At 35.8% G+C, this 16085-nt stretch overlaps 1 protein-coding gene across 1 annotated transcript in view; it reads right to left on the bottom strand.

The window, feature by feature from the left end:
• CERKL (CERK like autophagy regulator) overlaps positions 1-16085 on the bottom strand; it is a 190246-nt gene that overhangs the window by 3187 nt on the left and 170974 nt on the right. The window contains exons 9-11 of the mRNA XM_021006410.2: positions 14474-14499; positions 14269-14377; positions 10727-10823 (exon numbers count right to left, since the gene is read on the bottom strand). Of these exons, the coding sequence (XP_020862069.1) occupies positions 10727-10823; positions 14269-14377; positions 14474-14499 (232 nt within the window). The remainder of the gene's footprint in view (positions 1-10726; positions 10824-14268; positions 14378-14473; positions 14500-16085) is intronic.

Raw genomic sequence — 16085 nt, 5'->3', positions numbered from 1 at the left:
ATATATGTGTGTGTGTATATATGTATGTACATATGTGTAATATGTATGTGTATATACACACACATGTGTGCATGTGTGTGTATACACACACACATGCTTATACAAGAATGCATATACACACATACATATATACACATAACAGAAGGACTCCCATAGGAAGAAATTGTGGTAAACTAGCAACAAGACGAAGGAGAAGAGTACAATTATAGGGTCACTCTCCAGCACTACTTCCTTCCTTCCTCTATACTGAAGTAGAAGGGGAAAGGAGGACTACAAAGAAGGAAGCTATGACCCTTTTATTGACTTGTCATAGCTAAAGTTTGCTTTCCATTAGTAGAATTAAAAAGATTAAAATATTATTGTTAGTTGTGTTATGTTTATCTCTGACTCCTCTCGCCAGACTGGAAGTTCCCTGAAGGTCCAGCATCACGTAGTGGACAAAGTTCTGGACTTGTAGTAAGTAAGAAGGCCTGGATTTCAGTACCAGATCCTCTATTTACTAACCATAAATTGTTTGAATAAACAATTTAACTTGCGTTTCTCTCCATCAAAAAATGTTGTTAATGCTACTGTATGTAAAACTACTTTAAAGTAATGACATTCATGTAATTAAATCACCCATTAGTGTTCTTATATTCAAAAACTCTGAAATTCTTTCATCTGATAACAGTTATAATAAGCTTTTATTGATGTCTTCTCTTTCTTACATTTTGATAATTATCTCCAGTATCTTCCAGTTCTTCCCCTCCCCCTTGGAGTATAAGCATAGTAATGGAATCCCTGGTTCAAAGGGAATCAATATTTTAGTCACTTAATTTGCATGATTCCAAATGGCTTTCCAAAACGGCTGGACTACTTCATAGCTCCACCAAAAATATACTGGTGTACCCCTCCATAACTGAGTACTGCCAATTTTGTCATAACTGAAGTAAAACCTCTTGGCTCTTTTGATTTACATTTCTCTTATTATTAGAGATTTGGAGCATTCTTCATGTGGTTACGAATACCTGGCAATTCTTTTGAGAGCTATTTATTCATATCCTTTGACCAATAATCTATCAGGAAATGGGTATTAGTCTTACATATTTACAAATTATTTCAATATCTCAGATACCAAACCCTTATAAGAGAAATGGGATACAAAGGTTTTTTTTTTTTAATTTGGCCACTTCCCTTCTTAGCCTAGGTGCATAAATTTTGTCACTGCAGAAGCTTTTTAGTTTTATGTAATCAAAGTTATCTTTATCTTTTTGAATTGTTTCTATCTATTATTTGGTTAAGAATACATTTCTTATCCCTAACTGTAAGAGGTATATGTTCTGTTTCTCTTCTAATTGTCTTCATAGTATAATTTTTAATATTAAGGCATGCACTCCTTTAAGAATGTATCATGAAACGTACTGCAAGGTGTTGGTCAAGATTAATTTCTGCCAGACTGATTTGCATTTTTCCTAAACATTTTTATTAAATAATTTTTCCTAGGTAATTTCTGTTTTCTACTTTGTCAAAAACTGGGTTACTGAGTTCCATGGTTTCTCATTCTCTCTTCTAGTTGATTCGGTGATCTACTTTTTAATCAATATCAAATGATTTTGATGATTTTTGCTTCACAATATAATTTGAGGTCTGGAAGTGCTCTTCCCCCTTCATCCCTATTTCTTTTTATTGTTTCTAGGTCTTTTGCTTTTCCAAATGAATTTTGTTATTATTTCATCAAGTTCCCTAAGTATCCCCATGATACTTTAGTATAGCATTAAAATATAAATTAATTTTGGTAGTATTCTTACTTTTATTATGTAAGCATGGCGTAGTCCTCCAACTATTTAAGTTGTCTTTATTTCTTTAAGATGTATTTTGTAATTAAATCTATTCAAGTATTTTGTGTGTTTGGGTAGGTTGATCCTCAGATATTTTATACATGTTGCAATTATTTGGAATGGTATTATCCTGTCTATTTTTGATTCTTGAGTTTTGTTATCATTATGTAGAAATGTTAACTTAGTTTTTATTTTGTAGTCTAAAACTTCGCTGAAATTATTACCTCAGTTAATATCTTTGATGATTTTCTAAGTTGTTCCAAGTATATCATCATATCATCAGCAAATAAAGATAGCTTTATCTCTTACTTATCTATCTTTATGCCTTTGATTCCTTTCTCCTGTCTTATTGCTAGGATTTTAAAAGCTATATTAAATAATAGTGGGGACAGTGGGCATACTTGCTTTGCTCTCATATTTATTGGAAAAGGTTCTAATGTATCCACTGCATATGATACTTGCTTTTGATTTTACAAAGACGCTTCTGTATTATATTAAAAAAAGTCCCTTTATGCCTATATGTTATAAAATTTTAAAGCATAAATGAGTGCTGTACTTTATGAAAGGATTTTTCCGCATCTATTGAGAAAATCATGTAGTGTGGGATGTTTTCATTTGAATATGATTATTTATGCTGATGATTTTCCTAATGTTAAACCATCCCTGCATCCTTGGTATATATCTCATTTGTAATGAATTTCTTCAATAATTGCTGCAGTCTATTTGACTGGATTTTGTTTAAAATTTTTGAGTCAATATTAATTAATGATATTGGTGTGTTTTCCTTCTGTGTTCTATCTTGCCCTAGTCTAGATATTAGGACTATATTTACAAACAGTTCTTGCTTTACATACATTTGCATTATACAAATTAGATTTTGTATAAAGAATTCTGAAAGAAAGCCACATTACAAAAAACTCCCCACAAAACTGTTAACTTTACTTCTCTTGCTTTCTTTCCACTACTGCCCTCACTCAGCACTTATGTCCCACCCGTCTCATTAAAAACAAACAAACAAAAAAAAAAACACCACCTCTAAGTGAAAGCAGAAGAATTGAGTACAGAGATTCTGTCACCTCTGCCATACTGGGAGCCTGGCCAGGACCCCACATGGCTGCCTCCTCTCATACCACGTGTTCCTCCTTCTGCTGTTGCTTCTCTATCCTGGGCCCTTGTGTATTCTTGAACCATGTGCAGGCCCTCTCCATAGGCACTTGGCCCCCTTTTTGCCTCCTTCCATCCCTTCCTTCCCCAGGTCTACTGGCAAATTTGAATTATATAAAAATCCCTTTATATAGAGGTCTGCGGAACAGTCCACCTACATAAAGCAAGAATTGTCTATGTTTGATAAAAGGGTTTTGCTGAAGGTGCTTTCCTAATTTTTGAGAAAAATTTGTGAAGTATAGATATTAAATGTTTTATAAAAGTTTGATAAAAATCCTCCTATAAATTGATCAGAACCAGAAGTTTGTTTTTGTTTTGTTTTTCCCTTTTTACAGGTAGATCTATTTCTTTGTCTGAGACTGAGTTATTTAACATCTCTATGTGGTCTTCTGATACTTTATATTTCTGAAGGTATTTTACTTTTTCTTTTGTGTTCTCAGTTTTGTTAGCATCCAACTGTACATAATATGTCCTAAATAATCTTTTGATTTTGGAGATTTTGTTGTGATTTCAACTTGCTCATTTGCCATTTTATTGGTATTCTGCCCTCTTTTTTTTTATCAGATTAGCTAAAAGTTTATCATTTTTATTAGTCTTTTCAAAGAAACAGCTTTTAGTTTTATTTATAGATTTTATGGGGTTTTATTTCCAATGTATCTATTTCTCCTCTAATTTTTTGTGCTTATTTTAGGTTTATTTGTTGGCTTTCTAATTTTTAAATGCATATTCAGTTCATTATTCCTCTTTTTGTACTTTTTTCTAATGTATGTTTGTACGGATGTGATTTTTTCTTCTGAGCATTGCTTTAGCTGCATCCAATAAATTTTGTTATGTTGTTTTACCCTTGTAACTTTTTCAGATAATTATTGATTCTATCGTTTTTGACCCACTCATTATTTAGGACTTCGTTGTTAAATCTCCACTTGGGTGTATGTCTATTTTTAAGGTTCCTGAAAAAAAAATTTATTATGTTACGGTCTAGAAATATTGTGTTAACTATTTCTGTTCTCTATATTCCTCAAAACTTCTGAGGTATCTCTTCTGGCCTCTCTTTCACCTCTAGGCAGTTTCTGCCACTGCCCTGTAGCTTGCCTTGCAGATTCTACTTTTCCTTTTTGCCTTATTCTCAGAACAATGCCAATTCGTGAAGGTGACAGAGTACAGTTGGGGTAGGACTATCCCCCAACTTCATTTCTGATTATGTCACCTGCTACTGATCTACACCTTCTCCCTACTTACCTTCTTTGCCCCATTTGCCTCACCATTTGATCCATGCCCTCCTACCCCACCAGGTACCAGTTGCTCCCAGGAGTTCCAGCTCCCTCCTGACCTGAGAAAGGATGAGCAGTCTTTTCAAGCATTAAATCCCTCAGACCACACCCAGCACAAGGTCCCCATCTCCCTTCACAGAACATCTCTCTTCATTCATAGAAGTATTCATCAGTGGAACCTCTTCCTGCCAGCGAAGCAAGTCCTCTTTCCTTTCTTCCCCTTCAATCCTTCCCTTTTCCTCTTCAACTACTCTCCTGAGGCTCTTCTCTTCCTGAAAGACCACAGAAGTCACCTTCTCTTCGCTAGCCTTCGATTTGCCTCAGACACATTAATCACTTCCCTGAATTCCTCTGCTCCCCTACTCCTTTTCATGTACCCACTTATTTTGTAACATAGTACCCCCTCCCAACTATTGCTTCACCTGTAGGGAAGGGTGTGTCAAAGTTCTGTCCATAATGCCCTAGGCTCACCTCTTCATTATCACCTCTACCAGCTTTCCACCTTTATACTTATCTCCCACTGTCCATCTTTTTTAAAAAGTCATTTAACTGGTCTCTGTGGTCACTCTGTTGCTGCTAGTGTTCTTAGCTCCTGCATTCATTTACTGCTCCTCCATTTCTGTTGTCTGAGGTGTTCAAGAAGCACATAATGTCTTCACATCTGGTGCTCTTTCTAATGTTTTGAATTCCTCTTTATTATTTAATGACCATCTTTTTTGATTTATGGTAAACTCAGATTTGCAGAGTAGGTCACCCTGGGCTGCATCTTGAGCTCCATTGTTTTTGGAACACATTATTCCATCCCCTCCTATGTTTTCTGGTGCGTATAGAATAGTCTTCTGTTTTTCAAAATGTTTTCCTTTGTATTTGAAGGTCTTTTCCCTGATTGCTTGAAGAACTTGTGCAGCTTCAGTTTTTCTTTCTCTTAATTTTTTGTTTGTTTTCTTTTAATTGGTATTTCATTTTCTATGTTCAGAAGTTCTGGGCAGTTCTTTCATATTATTTCTTACATTATGATGTTCAGGTTTTTTTGTTTTGCCATGTTCTTCTGGGCGACCTATGATCCTTAGGTTACCTCTACACATTCCACATTCGAGGTGAGCATATTTTGCTTCAATGGTGAACATATTTCTTTTAATGTTATTGGGTTTTTTGCTTTTCTTCTTCTGGATTGACCTTTACTCTAATGTCTTTGCATTCCCAATCTATTGTTCTTTCTTTTATCTCTTTGTTGAGACTTGCCATCAGAGATTCAAGGTTTTCTATTATGCCAATTATTTTTTGGTGTGCAGGCCATAAATCTACTTTCATAATTGTCACTTCTCTTTTAAACCACTCAGGATTTTATCTCATCAAAGTTGGATCATTTAACTTTGCTTTACAGTATTTAATCTTAGATGACTGAACGCATTGACTAGATATGGAGGTCATCTTTTCCTCTGCTATTAGTGCCTTCCCTGTTGATTTATCTTTTAATGTTCCAGATCTTTGAGTTTTCTTCTTCTTGAGTTCTTTGGTAATACAAGTTTTTCCCCCTGCTTATTTTGCCCTATTGCTCTCTGACTCTGTTCCCTCTGATGGTGGTTTTCCTAGGGGCTAGATCTCAAAGCATCTCATCCTCCTCTCACAGTGGGCAATTCATGGTTCACCAGCCTAGCTCTCTGCCCCAAGTGACTTGGGTGGGGAGTGGGGGAGATAAAGGGAGAGATAGAACTGTCCCTAGCTGTCCCAGACTTGGTGGAATGCCACATATTCTCCCCACACTTGGCATCTTGTCCTGGTGCCCTTGGTTCCTTAGTCCTCTGGCTAGCCCCAGAAATTCAGAGAGCTGCCAAACTAATCCTACCAAGTTGATTCCTATAGTTTGCATCCTCAAGGGCATAGGAGGAGGGGATTTTGGGGTGAGGGAATCAAGCTCTATTTCAAGCCCAGGCACATGTCCTGCTCCTTTCCCTCTAGTCCTCCATTTTCCTACAGAGATCTTTTGTGGCACAGAATGCTGCCACCACAGAGCTGGTTTTATGTCACGATGCCAAGAAGCAGTGTGGAGCTGGATTATCCAAAGGTCTGGAAAGATAAAGGGGAGACTGGCATGTGGAGTTGGGTTTTGTTGCAAGCTTGTGTTTTAGGTCCTTAGATTTTGTTGAAAGTCCCTGTGCCAGGTCCTTCGCTTAGCTAGTTCAACCTCATTGCTGTTGGAGTAGTGAGCAGTGGGGGAGGACATGCTGAGTAAACTCAGGGCAGGTGCCATTACATATATTTTAGTGTTGGTTTTGGTTTTTTAACCTTCTTTTGGATTCTGGGTGTCCTAGACCATGGAGAGGTGAGGTTGCTTTGTCTTAGGAGCATAATTTGTTTTGGAGAAGTTTGAATGACTGTGGGGATCAGAAAAAAATGACTAGTCCTCCCTCTTGTTGGTCATTTGACCTGGAATTCCCTTCATCTGATTTTAATCTTTGTCATTCGGACTTTCCATATGTCTTATTACTTATTGCTAAACCTGTTCTTTTTTGTCATCATGAACTTCAAATCTTCTACTCCTCCATACTTTCTCAAGCTTCTCTGCTCTGACTATACTCTCCTACCTAATTTTGATGCCTCAACTATACCTCATCCTTTACTATTGAATCCCTTGCTCCCTTGTCCTACAATCTCTCCTGACCAAACCTGTATTTCCCCCTTGATGTGCTACCTTCAATCCTACTCATGTACTGCTGAAGAGAGTTGAAGGAAGTCATAAAACCATGCTGCCTGGGTTCATTATAAGCAGATATAACTTAATCTCAACTGAGTCCCCAGTGCAGAAAGGCAATTCTCTATTCCTCTCTAAAAGCTCCATCAAATTCACCATAGCATCTACTCCAAACCTTCTCTTTGTAAACCTCCCACATCATTCCCTTCTACTTATCATCTCGGGAAGGGACCCTGTTTCACACTTCACTAAAACATCTGAAGCCATTAACATCAAACTCCCTCTTCTCATCTCATCTCCCTGGCATTGCCCATTATCTTCTTCATTCAATTTTTTGATGATGAGGTGGTTATTCTCTTCACTAAAGCTCATCCTTTTTTGTGTATCCTTGACCCCATCTCCTCTTGACCTTTCCAGGAGATTGTTCCATTATCCCCTATTTTTCTCTAATCTTCAGTCTGTCTACTGGGTTCCTTCCCTCCTGCCTATAAATATGTCCAAGTCTCACTTGTCTTTGAAAAACCCTAACTAGATCCCTAGCCATGATCACAATTTGACTATATGGACTTCTCCTCCTCCTAGCCAAGTGTCTTCCCTCCCAGAAAATTCTTCTACCCTGAAGCACCACTCTCCTGACTGGTGACTGCCTGCCCAGAAACACTACCTCAGGGGGGTCCCCAGCCATGACCTGACTCTCCAGACTTCTTCATTTCTTCAATATCTGCCTTGCCCCAGTACAACTGACTTGTTCTGTCTGAAATGCCTGCTAAGTCTCCTTTGTTGAATGAGGAGTCATGAAATGCCCCTAACTTGTCAGTGTTCCCTAGGCTGTGTTCAGGAGACTCTTCTCTTCTTACACCAGAGGTGCTTGACCTCTGGTACAAGAACTATAATTGGTTTTCTTCATGATCCTTTTGCGATGTATTTATTTTATGCATTAAAAATTATTCTGGGGGCAGCTAGGTGGCACAGTGGATAGAACACTGGCCTCAAAGTCGGGAGGACCTGAGTTCAAATCCGGCCTCAGACATATAACACTTACTAGCTGTGTGACCCTGGGCAAGTCACTTAACCCCATTGCCTAAAAAAAAAAAAAAACAAAAACAAAAACAAAAACAAAACAAAACCAAAACCAAAACAACAACAACAACAAAAAACCCAAACCAAAAATTATTCTGAGAAGAGTCTCTAGACTTCACCAGACCACCAAAGTAGTCCACGACACAAAGAAGATTAAGAATTCCTGCTCTAGACTTTCTCATTTGGCAGCCTCATTAGCCATGATGATCCAATTATCATCTCTATGCAAAAGACTGCAAGATCTATATAACAAACTCTAGTTTCTCTACTGAGCTTTAGTCATCATAAACTGCTTATTGAATATTTCAAACTAGATATTCTTTAGGCATCTCAGACTTAATATGTCCCAAACCAGAACTCATCACCTCCTCTCGTTCCCCAACAAAATTCCTTATCACTACTGAGTATACCACCATCCTTCCAGTCACCCAGCCTTATCAAAACTGGATTCATTCTCAACTCAGTCTCATTCACTCCACATATCCAATAAGTTGCTTAATATTGTTTATTCTATTCCTATGGCATGTCTTGCTCCTCCACACCAGCACTCTTCATTTTGGATCTGAGACTTGGACCTCAACATTAGTTGGGTCCCTGAATAATTTAATATGTCACCTTTAGAACACCCATCATATGGCCTAACCTAGGTGACTGATGTCTGAGTCTGTGCAAACTAGCCTACTCTCTACTGGTTGACCTTAAACACCAGGAATGACTTAGCTTCACAACCCATCCAGCTATTCACCCTGGTCAACTTACCATTTCCCTCCATGTGATCTCCTCCCAACCTCCTAATTTCACCTTTTCAGTACAAAGCACCTTTCTGTGGTCACCAATCACTTATATGCATTGCCTTCCCCATATTAGAATTCAAGCTTCTTGAGGGCAAGGGCTGTCTCTTTAAAAATATATGCATATGAATATACATATATACACATAAGTACATGCATACATATGTGTGTTATCTCTGTATATATACATACATACACATACATTACACATATCTGCATCTATAGTTAAGCAAGCCTACTGCTTATTAGCATAGCCCTTGGCACATAGTAACTACTCAATAAATGCTATTTTCAGTCATTCATTGCATATATCCCTTCCACTCCATTCACAATTCCACTGCATTAGTTCAGGCCTTCATCATCTCCCTTCCGGACTGATGTAATAGTTTTCCATTTGCCACCCATACCTCGTCTCTTCTTCCTGTGATCCATCACCCAAACGACTACTAGAGTGATTTCACTAACGTGTCATTCTGGCCATGTCACTCCCTATACCTCCCCAATCTACTCCAGAGGCTCCCTATTACCTGTAGAATCAAATATAAAGGGCTTTGTTTGGCATGCCCAGCCTAGCCCCTTTCTAGATTTCTAATCTCCTTATGTAATACTCTTCTCCAAACTCTCTGTGGTCTATCCGCACCAGCCTAATTGCTGCTCCTCACCCATGATGCTCTCCCATTTCTGGGCCTTTGTACCGGTTGCTCCTCGTGCCCGGAATTTTCTCTCTTTGTTTGAAGGAGTGGATAAAAAGTATTAAGTTTATTTTTCTTTTCATGTGAGTCTTGTAAACTGGCTCTCCAAGCAACTCTAAAATGGCCATTTCAAAAATGGTGGTTAGTAATGGCAGCAGTGTTGGAATAAATGTTTAGTTTCTCAACTTAATTACTTTGATGGCTAGCATACGTTTAGATAGCCTAACTCTGGGGGTGCTTGCTTAAAATAAAGAGAGAAAACTCACAGTCATGTGACTTTGTGATAATAGAACATTTTGTGTTATATCTATATTTGCATATCTTGGCTTCCCCTTTAAACCCTAATGTTTATGGAAATTGAGGGGAAACTTTCTAATCTACCATATAAACTCTACATTCCTGAGTAAAATACCATGGGAATTACACAGAGGCAGCATAACATAGTTAAAATCATACTGAATTTGAGGTTGGGAAGACCTGATGTCTCTACAGCTAAGATTGAAAACAGGTTAGAAATTTACCGATTTCTTCATATTTGTAGCTCAGTCTTTTAGCCACTGCATCATGTGGTTGGAGGAAGGATATGATTTAGATCCCCCACTTTGTGTCTTAAAGATATAATGAATCCCTTGAATGGTGAAAAAAAATTAAAATTTATTCTAGTTCTAAATGTCAGGGTAAATAGTGTTTACATTTGAAATGCTGTGAATTTTGGATCAGTACATTTCTGCTAACTGCTGAATATATGCTCATTTACACGAGAATATCTGAGAAATCTGAAGGGCACAATATGAAAGAAAATCTGTTGTCATAATATCAACAACCAAAATTTTGAATTTCATCATGTTCTCTTCCAAAGAACATTTGATTTGAAAAAGACTTCCGAAGTCATCTATACATGAGGGCATGCTGTTAATTCTCAATTTACTCCATACTTGAGTAAAACAATTCTTTGCTTTTCCTGAGTTTGGTAGATTTATACTCCCTTTTGAGATCTAATGGAAATTACACAGGACTGAGCAATAGCAGATGGTCCTAAGAAGGCTAATCTCTATCAGACAGATTAGTGATTTCCAAACTCAGATAAGAAGGGGCTAATATATTCAGACAAGAAACTAAGCCTTCTTAAGGGAGGACATCTATGTGAGTACTGGCAGTAAAGTTCCCTCCGTGATTAGCAGGTTTTTTTTATAGGATAACCAAGAAAGATTTACTATACCTGGTTTTTTAAACTGGCATATCTTTTCAGGTGTTTTACAAATTCTGGTCGAGAAGTGTTTCGTACAATAATAAGAGCCATACTTCCATTATTTAATCTGCAAATTAAACATTTTTGTTTTACTTTAAGAAATCTAATTTAGTATCTAGTTCAGAATTCTAGCATAAAAAAGAATCTGTACAGTTCCTTTCATATAAACATGGCATTTATTAGTAGGTTTGGGGAAAATTGATTTAACAATGTTACATTATTCTGTATTTTTCTTAATATTTTGCAGTGACAGTTTAAAACTGCTGATGGACCATTTGTAATCAATTCTGCTTATGAATTAACTTTTTCTTCAAACACCTCTTTTATTAAAAAGCTCCATGAAAAGGAAATCAATACATTCTGCTCAACTATCATGACATAAAATGACTAGGAATCCACAATTAAAGGGATGATGGGAAAAACCACTAATCACAATGAGTATTTCTTAGTCAGACACCACGATTAAAGTCTCCGAATCTCCCAAGCAGGTAGAGAGGTCAAGGGAGTTCAGTGCAAATAAAAAAGGGGAATGGGAAAGGGTAATTTTAGGGTTACAGCTGTATTTATCTCAATGGCAGCTCAATGTACCTCAATAAAGAAAATCACTCAGTCCTACAGGAGCTTTGGGTTCAAATGGGAAAAGGTATCCTCCAGGTTTTAATTTAAAGTATCCAGAAATTACTGCAGTTGGCATTAAAAGGTAGGGGGCTTTTGACATCGGCATCCATTTGCTATTTTTAAACTTTTTGGTCAAGTCTGAATGTCATAGTCCTGAGTAAAAAAAAATATTTAATTACTCATTAAGTTCAAAATGTATAAATATTTAAGTGATTTTTGTGACTTAAATATGTATTTGTGTGCAGAGGCATCAAATAACTTGGGAAAATAATTAATGGGAAAAAGTTTTGATTAGATATTAAAGTAAATATTACTTATGTTCACTTAAATTATTATAATTCTATTTCAATGAAAAAAGTTTCAAAGTTGGCAACAGGGGAAAAAAACTCTTTAATTTAAAAAGTCACAGGATTTTAAACTTTATGAGAATTTGGTGATTATATAGCCTAACTCCCTCAATTTACAAAAGAAGAAATTGATAGCTTACCACATAGCTTTTCCAAGGTCACACAACTAGTTGGAGGAAAATCTGGGAGTAGAACCCCAATTTTGTGAATCTAAGAACCCTACTTTTTACCAAAATTGTACTGCCTCCATTTAATCTATTTTTAATACCATGTCCTGTGTAATGTTTTAGGCTTTACTTTAAAAGAGAACAAATGATGTTTTTAGTATATGTCAACCGAAGTTCTTTCTACATATGTTTTTATTGATACATTTTGTTTTTACATTGCCTAAATGACTCTATCCCTACAAGAAAGCCATCTCTTATAAGAAGGCATTTTATTTTAAAGATATAAGATAAAGCAGAAGAGAGGGTCAGAAAAACTGATCAATGTCTTTTAAACACTCTCACGGTTGGAATATCCCACGTCTGTTGATATCCCCACCTCTGCAAAGGAAGTGTTTTCTCATCTCTTCTTTGGGGCCATGCCTGTTCTCTGTAATTTCACATTTATTTTTTATTGTTTTGTGGTTATTCTTTCTATTTATGTTGGTGCAGTCATGCACAGTGCATATTACTTCCTTGGCTCTGCTTACTATACTTTGTACCAGTTCTTGTAAGTCTTTTCATGAATCTGTGTGTTCATTATAATCATCATTTCTGACAGCACAAGTAATTTTTCATTAAATTGATGCATCACAATTTAGCCATTCCCCAATCCATTGGCATCTACTTTGTTTCTAGTGCTTTACTGCTGCGAAAAGTAATGACACAAATATTTTGGAGATTATGGAGACTTTCTTTTTTTCAGTTACCTCCTTGCTTAGCAGTAGAATCTTCAAGTCAAATTATATACATTTTAGCCACATGATTTGCATAATTCTAAATTGCTCTCTAGAATGGCTGTACTAATTCATACCTCTAATAACAATCCATTAGGGTGGCTCTCCTTCTATAACTCTCCAACATAAACTATTTTTATCTTCTGTCTTCTTTGCCAATTTGCTGAGTGTGAGGCAAAACCTAAAGGACATTGTGATTTGAATCTTTCTTATTTATTGTTATTTATGTGGAATATTCTTTCATATGTTCATTAAGAATTTGTAATTCTTCTTATGAGAACTGTTTGTTTATATCTTTGCCCATTTATTTATTATGGAATGATTTTGGGCCTTACATATTTAGTTAGTTGACTATATATTTTGGATGCCAAACCCTTACCCAAAAAATGAGTACAAAGATTTGTTCCCAGTTGACTGCTTCCCTTCTTAGACTATCTTCACTAATTTTGTTTGTGTAAATCCTTTTAAATTTTGTATAATAATTTTTAAAAATCTTTTTTAAATTGCCATAACTTCTTATTTGGTTAAGAACAAATATCTTATCTATAACAGTGAAGGGTCTATTATCTACTACATCGTTTCTAATTTTTGACAGTATCTTTAATATTGAGGCTATGTATCCATTTTGAATTTATTGTGGAATTTTGAACAAGAATTTGATCTAAACTTAGTTTCTGATAGACTGCTTTCTAGTTTTCTCAGCAGTTCTTATCAAATAGTGAATATTTTCCCAACTAATTTACGTTTGGGGGTTGACCAAATACTGGACTATTGGGTTCCATTATTTCTGATTCTCTCTTGTCTAATCTTCCATTGTTCTACTTCTCTATTTTTTAAACAATACTAAATGGTTTTAATGAATGCTGCTTTAAATTATAGTTTGAGATTTGGAAGTGCTATTCTCCCTTTATTCTTACCTGTTTTTCATCATTTCCTTTAATATCTAGATCTTTTACTATTCCAAATTAATGTTATTATTTTATCAAATTATGTAAAGTATCTTTTTGATAGTTTAACTGGCATAGCATTAAGATGAAAATTACCTTTGGTAGTACTGTCATTTTTATTATATTGGCATGGCCTTGCTAAAAGCACTGAATATTCCTCCCATGGTTTAAGTTGTTTCTTTCTCTAAGGAGAATTTTATAATTGGATTTGTACAAATATTGAAAGTAATTTATGAATTTTTTGGTTATTCTGAATTTCAATTATTGCCTTTTGGATTATGTTGTCATTGTACAAAAATGCTGTTGATTTTTTTGTGGACTTATTTTGTAACCTGCAACTTTGCTGAAGTTATTAATTAATTGTTGGACCAAAGTTATTACCTTTATCTATTTTCTGATACTTAGTTTACAAATCTATACCAACAGAGGGAAATCCTATCCCAGTAGCTTCACACACTTATGGAATCACAGATTTGGGGGAAAAAAGTCTCATTGAATAATTGTCCTCATTTTACAGATATCGATTGGAGCCCATACCATAATGAGGTAACAAGCCCATTAAGGATAATAGCAGGTATTCTGGAGAGAAAATTCAATGGTATTAGAAGAAGGCTTCAGAACTTATAAACACGATTTGAATTCTTTTAAACCTTTACTGACCTGATATTAGGAGTCAAGCCTCCTGGTGCCATCGAACAACAGCAAGGGATTGCCATGATACTAATGTTCAGGAAATGACCCTGAATCTTCTCCCATTGGTTGTTATAGTCTAAAAGTCATGAAAATTAATTACTTCACTGTTTTACTATAACAACATGTTGGCAATATCTTATTTAAATTTCACAGAGACCATTTTGGAACATACCAGATTCTGTTGTTCTATGTTCATTTCTAAAAAGAAAAATACATTGTGTGAAAAAAATTGGATATATTAAATATAAACTAAAAGACTTTAAAAGAAACTAAATACTATATCCTTTTTCTAAGAATAGTTAACTTTATTTTTAAGTCAAAATGTATAAACAATTCAATAAGAGTCAAATTGCAGTGTATGGTAATAATATATTTGGTGATTGCAAGTATCATTGAAAAATAGAAGAGTATTGTATAGAAGATGGTAACCAGGTGATTGTAAGAATGCTCTTCAATCTCTTTTAGTAAATTATAGTCTTCTCATACTTTTAACTATGGGTGTCATTTTTCCTTCTTCCTCTACTTTTTTTTTTTTTTTGGTGAACCCATTTGCTCCTAGTCCTCTATTTATTCAAATTGCTTTCAGATCTATATATCTGACTTCTCTCTCTCCCAAGAAAGCCAATAAATATTTCCAAATATCTACTGAAGATCTCTATCTGTGTAACATATCAACACCTAAAATATAACATTTCCAAAACCAATATCTCCATCTTCTTCCCAACCTGCTCTTCTTCCCCAATTCCCTGTTTCTATTGATGATATCCTATTAGCATCCTAGACCTAAAGCCTCAATCATCTTTGATCATTCCCTCTTCTTCATCATCTATATCTGATTAGTTGTCAAATCTCTTAAATTATACCTTCACATCTTTCATATTAATCTGCTCATCTTTACTTCAATCTGCCTTCTCCCAAGTGAAATTCTTCCAGACATTTATATGTATGTGTGTGTATGTACATAATTTATTATAACTCTATGGTTTCATACCTTATGGGGGAACTAGGGGGTGTGGAATGACTATAGAATAGAAAGTACAAAAGAAATGTTAAATAATCCCATTTTGTAAAAAAAAAAACATATTATTACTTCTCTTCCTCTTGAAATTGTATTTACTTACCTGACAACCTAATTTATGCCCTCAATAGACTATAAACTCCCTGAGAAAAAAAGACCGTATTGTTTTTCTTTGTATATCCCCAGATTCAAACACATAAACGTGCTAAGTAACTGATTATAGGATTAAATCCTCTAAAGCAAACCATTTTGGATAATTATGTTTACCTAGAACATATGTGTATATGTATGTGTGTGAAAATAACTATCAACATGTACTGTTCCAGGGGTTCAGGACAATGAAATTAACTTCTTACAAATTATAGTTTAGTGAGGAGAAAAGAGCCAAAATGCAGAGGGCCCTCCCCACTGATCCTCCACACCTATCCCCCATGATAACCTGAGTCCAGCCCCTTATAGGAAGGAAGACTAGGAAGTGGGTACCAATCCATTCATTCCTGGCCCATCTCCCCACTTCTGCCTCCCATCTCATTCAAAAGTTGTTGTTTCTCATAAAAGAAAGTGAAAAATCCAAGTTACTTCCAAGAGCTGTTGGGGCCAGAGTCAAAACTGTCCTCAACTGCCTTTTCCTCACATCTCTTCAGGGAGGGAAACAGCAGAGGGAGGGGCAGCATGACGCAAAGGGCAGAGGTCAGACTTTAGAGTTGGAAAGACCGAGATTCAAGATTACTTGATGTTCTGGACAGAGTCAAACTCAGTCTGGAAG

The sequence above is a fragment of the Phascolarctos cinereus genome, unplaced genomic scaffold, assembly GCF_003287225.1.
Source record: "Phascolarctos cinereus isolate Bilbo 61053 unplaced genomic scaffold, phaCin_HiC Scaffold_726;HRSCAF=1367, whole genome shotgun sequence".
Classification (NCBI taxonomy): domain Eukaryota; kingdom Metazoa; phylum Chordata; class Mammalia; order Diprotodontia; family Phascolarctidae; genus Phascolarctos; species Phascolarctos cinereus.
Note: the sequence above shows the minus strand (reverse complement) of the source record. Positions and strands in the feature narration are given on the sequence as shown.